At 50.7% G+C, this 9873-nt stretch overlaps 1 protein-coding gene across 1 annotated transcript in view; it reads left to right on the forward strand.

The window, feature by feature from the left end:
- The first annotated feature begins 361 nt into the window (after window positions 1–361).
- The window catches only part of XKRX (X-linked Kx blood group related, X-linked), a 26635-nt gene continuing 17123 nt past the window's right edge, over window positions 362–9873 (forward strand). Inside the window, exon 1 of the mRNA XM_015428022.1 lies at window positions 362–1110. Coding sequence (XP_015283508.1) covers window positions 749–1110 — 362 coding nt within the window. The 5' untranslated portion in view covers window positions 362–748. The remainder of the gene's footprint in view (window positions 1111–9873) is intronic.

The raw sequence follows: 9873 nt of genomic DNA on the forward strand, positions 1-9873 counted from the left end.
TCGGAAGAGGAGACGCCTCCCCTAGCGGGGCTCGACAGGGCGCTGGCCGTAAAGAGCCCGGGAGGAAGGTGAAAGCCGGCTGGGTTCTGCTAGAAGGCCCACGTGGCTTACGGAGGGACTGGCGCTCTCCTAGGAAAGCCCGGCTCCGGCGCGCCCTGCAGGGGGGTGGTCGGGAGGCTGGAGGGTCTGGGCTGGAGAAACGACCCTAGAGGCTCCACGGGCGGAGTCGTCGGGTCGAGCCCGCCCTCCTCCCTCTGGAACTCTTTTGCTTCGTGGTGGCTTTTTCTGGTTCCTCCTGGATCGCCTCTGCTCTGTTTTGGGTCTCTGTTCCGGATCCATCTTTGACTTGAGTGGGGTGGGGTGGGGAGTCAGAACTGCAGTCCCTTTCGTTGACCTGTGGAGAGCAACAACTGAAAGCCACACCCTGGTCCCTATGGGAACTCCCCGGAACTAGCAAGGGAGCATCCTGCCTCTTCTCCCCTCTAGGGACTGGCCAAGTCACCAAGGGTGGGGGGGGGGGGGGGATGCTCCGTGCTTTCCTATGGTGCTTGCTGTTTTGCTAGTGCTGTGGATGGGGGTTTGTAGGCTGGGACCTGAAAAAGGAAGCAACTGGGATTTTCTGGAGAGAGCAGCTAGTAACAGAAAGCGGAACCCTGGGATGTGGCCCGGCTAAGCCCCCCTGCTCTTAGGATCTGAAGTCTCCTTCAGAGAAGAGCCTCCTGGCGCTGGAAGGTTGCTGGACCTCAGGATGGATGCCGTGTGCGAAAGTTCCATCGGGGAATGCTCCGGTCTGCCCTCTGGCAAGAAGGCGAAACTCCCACCGCCCAGCATAGTGCTCCAAGTCGAACCCAAGGTTTTCTCCCAGCTGAAGCTGCCCTACAGCATCATCCTCACCACCCTCTTGTACTGCGGGGAGTTTGCGTCGGCGGCAGTCCTGACCGCCTCGTACAGCCGCAACAGCGACCAGTTCTGGCTCCTCCTCACCCTCCTCTTCATGCTGATGCCCTCCATCATGGACCAGCTCACCCTCATCTTTGTCCACCGAGACCTGACCAGCGACAAACCCATGGTCTTGTGCATGCATCTCCTCTTACTGGGCCCCGTCATCAGGTGAGAACGGGCGGACTTGTGTCGCCCCCCCACCCACATACACTGTGTTCCTCTTCTTCGCCTAGCTAGATGGGCCCCCAAGCAGGGGACTAACAAGGCTCTGTGGAAGCATCGGGCACCGTACAATGTGAGGTGCTGTCCGTACTTTACCCTCTTCGAAGGGGGGAAGGGAGTGGGAATCTTTCTGCTGGGGTACCAGGAAATCAGGAGGATTCTGCAAGCTGCTTAAATAAGGCTGTTAAGCAATCTGAAGAATTACCCTGTTCTTCTGTCGATCAGGGAAAGATTCTTGCAAAGTACTGATTCATTGAAATAAAATGTCCCCCCAACACACATACACACAAACACACACACACACGTACTAGGCTGGCTCAGGTGTGTGAAATTCCACAGGCGTCTCTCTCGCCCTTCGTATTTTCAGGTTTGCCTCCAGAATGGCTAGAAAAGTTGCTTTTAAACAATGCCACAGGTTGAGATTTGTCACGAGAAGCTGAACTTCCGTCTTGTGATTTCGGAAGCGTAAAGTAGGTGGAGGCCTGGTGGTCCCACACTGTGGCGCTTTCCGCTTCCTTTGGAATCTGCAACAGAAGTGTTCTCAGGGTCAGTAGAGTAAAGAGGATACAGACTGTTTGTGACTGGCAGCAGAAGGACAGTTAAAGCGAGGCAGCCTTCCCCCCCCCACCACACCCCAAGAGAAGCCTGTTTGTTTTCAGTTGGGCCCCTTATGGTGGTGAGGAAAGGGCACATAAGGAGTTATGTCACAGTCTTAAGCTTCTAAAGCAGTGGTTCTCAACCTTCCTAATGCCGCGACCCTTTAATACAGTTCCTCATGTTGTGGTGACCCCCAACCATAAAATTATTTTCATTGCTATCATAAAACCATTGAAAATTTGTGTTTTCCGATGGTCTTAGGCGACCCCTGTGAAAGGGTCGTTCGACCCCCAAAGGGGTCGCAACCCACAGGATGAGAACCGCTGTTCTAAAGGCTGCTTCATGCGTTGCATTACATCATTGTATCTTTCTTTTGTAAATGGGTGTGTGCGTGGGGAAATATGTACATGTGTGCAGCCGTTTTGCATGACAATGCACATTTCATATGAATACCCACCCAAGAGCACTTTCCATGTTGGGTGTTTTTTTTTGTCAATGAGTGATGTGAACCTGTGGTGGCTTTCCATCAGAACAGATGAACCCTGCTGGATCAGACCAGTGGTTCATCTAGTTGAGCATCCCTTCCCCAACTTCTCCTGATCTTGCCTCCCACCACTGGGTATCAGAGGTCTACTCCCTCCGAATGTGGAAATTCCCTTTAGTCACCAAGCCTAGTATCCATGAATCTGTCTAACCCCTTTTAAAGCCATCTATGCTACCTCCACTGGCAGTGAATCCCACAATTTAGTTGCTCATCGAATAAATAATTATTTTCTTTCATCTGTCCTGTACCTCTTGCATTGCAAATGCACAAGGATATGGAGGAGCGCATAGAAGATGAGCATTGGAGTTTGAGATGCAAGGGGAAGTCTAGTCTGCTGGTTACACGTGGGGGAAAGTTTCAGGGGGTGGCCCTGTCGGTCTGTAATAGGACAGATAGATTGGAGGCCAGTCCCACCTTAGAGACCAACAAAATTTTGAGAGGTGTAAGCTTTCAAGACTTGAAGCTGCCTTCATCAGACACATGGGAGAAGGTTGGGAGAGGTGTGGCCAGTGTTCCGGTCTGCTCCTCTGTTGGGATTCTTTTTATAAGTTAGTCAGCAGAGTATTAAGAGACTGAGTCCATGATGTGTATTAAAATATAAAAGTTTACTATAAACCGAACATGGGAAAAAGGTACACAGGATATAAAATAACAAAGAGCTAAGATGTCTACATCCTTGCAGCTAAAAGGTAAAACGGGAAGAAACCGAAATGGCGTCCCCTTCTCTAGTCAGAACAAAGAACACAAAAAGACGGGAAGAGAAGCCATAAAATGCTAATACTTGACACTTTGGTTTCCAATCGGAGTAGCAAATTAGCTCCAAAGTTCCCGGGCATCCTATTGTCTAAACAGATTGGTTACAAACAAACATGTGACTTAACAAACATCATTAACCCTGTAAATACTGAAGTGTTTTAACTTGTAACACCCAACATCCTGTCAGCCTCCAAACTCTGCACATGAGGACAGTGGTGTGTGTGTCTGTGTGGGGCTTTGGAATCCGTCCACTGCAGGATGGTGTGGCAGGATCTGGTGACTTGTTTGGCCACCGAGTCCCTTGGAGGTGTTTCCTGCAGAGTCAGTCTCTGGGGAGGGCACGCTATCTGGGTGCAGCCAAGCTATCTCTTGTCGGGTACATTCTCCCTGTCATGTTGGCATTTCACTGTTCCCGGGGGTGGGGGTGGGGGGTGGCTTTCACTGTTCATTCCCTCCTTGATGCCAAATCAGGCTGCAGAGCAATTAACAGCAGTGAGTCAACTCTTAGTGGGGGTGGGTGGGGAGGAGGGGGAACACAAAGCAAAGCAGACGCTGTAATTTTTAATGCAGTCTTCACGTATGCTTTACTTTCCCCGCCCCCGCACGTCTGCTGTGCTCCCTTTCGTTATCTTCCTCGAGCCACCTCCATTGCAGGGGAAGAATGTCTGAAAGTGAAACTGTATGTTACTTGTTGTGAGGTTCTTCATCAGAACGTCTGATGTTTTCTTGAAGGCTTAAAGACCTGGGCTGGGCTGGGCAGACCTGGTCACATCTCAGAAACTAAATTGGATTGGCCCTGGTTAGTACATGGGTGGGAGACTAAGGAAGTCCACTGTTGATGTGCAGGGGCGGGCAATGGCAAACCGCCTCTGTTAATCTTTTGAAAACCCTACAGGGCTGCTGTACGTTGGCTGCGACTGGGTAGCACTTTCTACCATCCAAACAGCAGATAAAGACGGGACGGCATGTGTGCTATGAAGCTGGGTGTGTGTGTGGCGTTAATGACCTCTCCTCAAGCTGCTATTGGCTGGTTGGAAAAAAGGCCAGTATATGGATCATAGCTTTACAATAACAGTCCGAAGTAGGCTAGTATGAGCTTCCCCCTACATCTGTAGTGAGGAGGTGCGTCTGAGACATTATGGTCTCCCTAAACTTGCTTCGTATGCAGGATTCAAGCAAAGAACTTCCAGACTGAGGCATTAAGAGACGGAGCTTTAAAGTATTTTAGCAGCTACGGGATGAACATCCTGGTGATTAAGAGAATGAGCAGCGAATCAGGAAATCTGCCAGTCAATTTTTGCCTCTGCCAGGAATTTATTATTAGGAAAGCCACAATCGCTTCCTTTCCACTCCCCCATCTGCAAGAGGGAGATGATAACACTAGCCAATTTTACAGAGTTGTAAAGGCTGTTCATTTACTGTCTGAAATACTTGTGCCCTGCCTTCCCCTTGTGGCTTGAGATGGCTTACAATTCCGAGACTAAAAGCTTACAAAATACAACAGCGCTCCATTAGGCACCTGCTCCAGGAAAAGGCTTGTAGCTTAAACCCCGTTAAAAGCCCAGGCAAATAAAATGGCCATGCAGCACCTCCTAAAAACATCTAGCTAGACGTCACTCGTCTCACCTCCTGGGGAGGCCGTGCCACAAACTGGGAACAGCTGTAGAGAGGGGACAGGCTGTAGAAGATGCCAAGTCTTAATTGGGGAACAACTAGAAGGTGGCAAGCAGAATTCTTCAAGTTGGCGTGTGGGGACATATGGCGAGAGACAGGGAGAGGCAGCAAGACGTATAAATAGCTTGGAATGTGCATCGTTATTTTTATTGCACCATCAATATGTATTATGTATAGCACTTTACTGAGTGGAAGAGAGCAGGTCCCTCCCATTCAGGTGCTTACGATCTAAAAATTGAACACAAGGGAGGCGACAGAGGAAGGGGAGGGAGGTGGAAGCGGCCTAAGACTGTGCATTCATCTCAGTTACACATGTTTAGGCCTAGTTCCCAGTGGAATTGGGGACTACAGAGTTGTGCCAAAGGTGGGTCATGAGATTTTTGTTAGAGGGTTATCATTCTGATTTGCACCGAATGTCTTTGGCTAGGCCAGCTTAAAAGTAGACAGTGAGGTCATACAGTTGCCATTCCTTTCCCCAGGACATTCTCTCCCCCCCCCCTTGTACAGGAGGTCCAGTTCTCCACCTCCTCGTCTTAACCTTTCTTTATTCCCCTGCCCTGCCCTTCAATTTTAAGTTCTCCCAGCATCCCCTGTAATTGGTGAGGACGGAGGGCATGTGCCTCCAGTTCTATTCTCAGCATCTGGGAGTCAACAAAGTGTCTGTGTTTGCAGGCTGTGTGCCTCCCTTTCCTTCCAAGCTGTGCGAGGCTTCCAAACATCAGAATACAAGACAGCCCATTGATACTGTTCCTTTCCGGGCTTGGTCTTAACCATGAAACGTGTCGTTGATGCCAAAGTTCAGCCTCGGAATAGGTGTAGTAGTCGGGGGGATGAGTGGGCCTCAGAGGAGGGCCAGAGTACCTTTTCTTCCACAGCCAGCATATCTAGAAATAAAGCAAGAGTGGGGCAGCCAGTTAGGGTTGCCAACCTCCAGGTGGTGGCTGGAGATCTCCAGGGATTACAACTGATTTCCAGGTGACCGAGGTCAGTTCACCTGGAGAAAATAGCCGCTCTGGAAGGTGGACTCTATGGCATTATGCCCAGTTGAGGTCTCTCCCCTCCCCAAACCCCGCCCTCCTCAGGCTCCACCCCCAAAATCTCCAGGTATTTCCCAACACGGAGCTGGCAACCCCAGTGCCCAGGTGAACTTGAGCCCCAGTGCCTCTGCTCTTGGAATGCGGGGTTTCCGAGTGGAGTTTTAATATCTGAGGATGATGCTTCTGTTTGAAGGAGAGGAATGGGTTGGGAAGAGTGAGTGAGTGAAGAAAGCGGGGCGCACGTTTGAATTTGAGTTGAACGGAAACTCTTCATTTTGTAGCAGCTTTGAGGGGACCCACATTGCACAGGCTTGGAGCGCAAGGAGGAGGGTCCAGGGGCTGTTAAGGGAAGAGGATTTTGCTTCGTTCTGAGGGAATGACATCACAGCTCCCTCCAGGCACCTGCGCTTTGCTTCAACCAGAGAGCGAGCCTCTCCCTCCCCTGCCACCACCCAGCTCTGCTGAACCTGAAAGGTGGATAAGAAACGAATCGTGGAGGGGAATAGAAGAGACCAGGAGTTGCAGGCAAGCTGGAAGGGCCTTGCCTGAATGGGAACGCTCACGAAGCATTTCAGCCTAGTTTCAGTCTGAGTCAAGCTCGGGGAGAAGCCCCATTGCCCTGGTCTCCTCCCGAAGGGTGTGTGCTCTGCAATCTTGTATTTTGCCTGGGGGGGGGGGACAGTTGTGGGCGTGTTCTTGCCTCCACGCCTCTGGGAAAGTCGGCGCATCAGTTAGGAAGCTGGGAGTCTAGAGCCGATCGTGTACTTGTAGTTTTGACTCGTAGATTCAGGGAGTCTGTTACGGTTGCCGTACAGAGAGAATGACTAGGGAAGAAGTTCTCAAACTGAGCTCCAGAGCACACGGAGTTGTACGGCCGTAGCGTGTTGCTCCCATGAAGGCCTGCCTCCCATCTGGCTGAGTAGGAATTCTTGAGAAAACGTTAAGGTTGAAGACAGATCTGTCATATTTTTATCCCACCTGTCTGCCAAGGAGCTGAGAGCAGTGTATCCCCCCCCCGCCCTGATTTATTCTGTGACTCAGCAGGGCCCTGGAGGTCTCCCAGAATTACAATTGATTTCCAGGTGACAGAGATCAGTTCCCCTGGAGAAACAGGTGACTTTGGTGGGAGGGCTCTGTGCTGGCTGAAGTCCCCCCCCCCCTCCCCAAACCCTGCCTTCTCGGGCTCCACCCCCAAATCTCCAGCCATTTCCCAAACCACAGCTGTCAACCCTATGATTACTGTGTAAGGAAGTGTGGTTGGCCCTCTGGCCAGAGGTCATTTTGGGGGGGATCGCGGGGGATCACAGTCCCCCCGGGTGAGGTGCAGGGGGCGGGGCACATGACGAAGCCCCACCCCCTGCTTCCGGCCACCCCGCTTCCGGCCCTCATTCAGCCAGGAGGAGGCAGGAGAAGAGGGAGGGTAAGTTGCTTCCTCCCTGCCTCTCCCCACCCCTGCCTGCCTGGGGCCAGGGAGGGCCTTTGCGGGGCTTCCTTGCACTCCCGCTGGCCTTGCAGGTCCACCGCTGGGCCCCTCATGGGGCTCGGCAGTGGAGCTGCAAGGCCGGCGGTGGCGGCCGGTACCGTTGGGGGCGGGGTGTGTGGCCTTATGGCACACTTCCGGTGATGTCAGGGGGTGTGGCCTTATGACACACTTCCGGTGATGTCAGGGGGTGTGGCATATGCTAATGAGTTATGCTAATGAGTCCCCCTAGCTCTTTTTCTACGAAACGGCCCCTGCCTCTGGCTATTCAGTGTGCTTCGTGCCAGAGTAAGGATTTGTACCTGGATCTCCCCATGCTAATCGCCATCCTGGCTCTCCTGTAGATAAAGAGGAGCACACAGCACATTTTCTCAGCTGCAGGGGCAGATTGGCTTTAGAACCGAAATGAGAGATCGTCGTTCGAAGATATCAGACACACCGGCACAGCTATCAGTCTCCTGCTTCTGGCAGGCTAGCCACAGTTCTATATGAAAGCACAGGCATAATCCATTGTTGTTAGTTAATGGTGAAATGGCTCCCCTTCCACCTGCCAGTCAGGAAAGCAGAAAACCTGGTCACCCACAGTCGCGGCAGGGGTTTCTCAATATATGGGATTCCTAAGATATGCAAAACAAAAATAAATAACCGAAAGCCATTGGCCTGAGGAGTACTGAATATACACTACTGACATGGGAGTGTTTGAGCAGTTGAGAATTAACTAAAGGGAGGGGAAATGAGCCTGATCAAGCTCGGGGAGTTTATGGCATCTCAAAGAGGGAGATTGAGGGGTGGAGCAGCCAGTTTGTTTTCTCTTTGAAGGGAGACTTCTTTTAAAATGGCAAAACTTTCTCCAGGGCTGGGATGGAGAAGTTTTGGGGGTTTGGGGTGACATTGTAGGGGCCCAGCCAATCGGAGCGGTCCACAGCTGGCTTCTGCTTCAAACCTGCAAGGGACTGTTCTTGAAGTTCTGAGTTCTCGCTGCTCAGGTGGACGGCTCTTGTTGTTTTTTCTCATTGGGCAACAGATTTGGTTGTTACTGCTGTGTAATGCCTACTGTTCCCCTATCCTGCCAGCACTGTTTAGTAGCTGCATGTGCTTTACTGTGTTACGCTGCAGCGGCACAGGACCAATGAAAAGTGTGCCTGGTCCGTTACCCCTACTAAGCCTTTGACCAAGCAGTTGAGTTATCCCATACCGAAAAGCTGGCCTCGCGTATTTTAATGAATATTTTTACATTATATGACATTATATTTCACAGTCATTTTGCATCCTTGTACAGGTTGAGCTGAAGGCATGCGTCCTGGTCAAGCCAACCCATTTTCCTGACTCTGGATTTCTGCCATTCTATACGACTGTCAAGTGCCACTTTCCCCTACTCATGCTTTGAACATGAAAGGGGGGGTGGGGGTGGGAGAGCATCAGAGATGCCTGACACATCGGTACATCGTGTTCAACTGTAGGAGACAAGTATTAGAGACGACAGAACAAGAATCTCAGACACTTGACATATGTTAGCAAGTTGGCTGTAGGCACAAGCATTTGTGTTCTCTCTCTCTCTCTCTCTCTCTCTCTCTCTCTCTCTCTCTCTCTCTCTCACACACACACACACACACACACACACACGCACACGCACACACACACAATGTAGTTTCATAGTCATTCCCCTCCCCACTAGCATAGACTGTTCAGTACCCTTGCGCACTACATCTCTCAGGATTCCCAAGGGAATCCTTTTTATTTTCTCCTTCCTTCCCGGCTCATGTCATTAAAGGAACACTCAATTAACTAAGTTATGCAAGAGATTACAAGCAAATAAAAATCTCAGCTGATCAGGAATACAAAAACTCTACAGTGCTGGCAATCCTTTCTAAAACTGTGTCCGACAGCTCAAAATCCTGCTTGGTTTGATACCAAAACCACATACAAGTAGGTGTTAGTTGTCTTCAGGAACTTTGGATTGCCTCAGAATATTTCGTTAAAACAAACGGCATGGAAAACATTTTGTGTGCGTCTGTAGGGGGGAAAAAAGTTACTGTGCCCAGGGCTCTTTTGGTAGAAAAAGCCCAGCAGGAACTCATTAGCATAATAGGTCAGACCCAACAGCAGGAACTAATTAGCATATTGGGCCACACCCCTGACAGCACAGCTCATTAGCACATTAGGCCGCACCCACATGTTACCAGAAGTGTGGTTATCCAGCCACACCCACCTTTTGCTTGTTATTCTGTTTACCTTGTTTGTTGTCAAAACCCAGGGCCTTTTTTTGTAGCAGGAACTCCTTTGCATGTTAGGCCACACACCCCGAATGTAGCCAATCCGAATGAGTTCCTGCTGTTGGGTGTGGCCTATTATGCTAATTTCCTGCTGGGCGTGGCCAACTTGGGAGCCAGCCGGAACTCCATTCCTGTGCGTTCCTGCCCAAAAATAGCCCTGACTGTGCCCATGGCAAAGTTCCAGCTGTAGATATCATAGAAGTACATATGCCTGGTAGACTTAGCTGTGGATCCTGGCTACTTTTACGCAAGGCTGTATGCGTGCCATTTGCTTCTCCCTCCTGTGTAAAGTGGTGGTGCATTAAAACTACTGTGCCCCCTTTCTGCTCCTCTAGCTTCCTCTTTCCC

The sequence above is a fragment of the Gekko japonicus genome, unplaced genomic scaffold (genome assembly GCF_001447785.1).
Source record: "Gekko japonicus isolate JY-2015 unplaced genomic scaffold, Gekko_japonicus_V1.1 scaffold1022, whole genome shotgun sequence".
Classification (NCBI taxonomy): Eukaryota; Metazoa; Chordata; class Lepidosauria; order Squamata; family Gekkonidae; genus Gekko; species Gekko japonicus.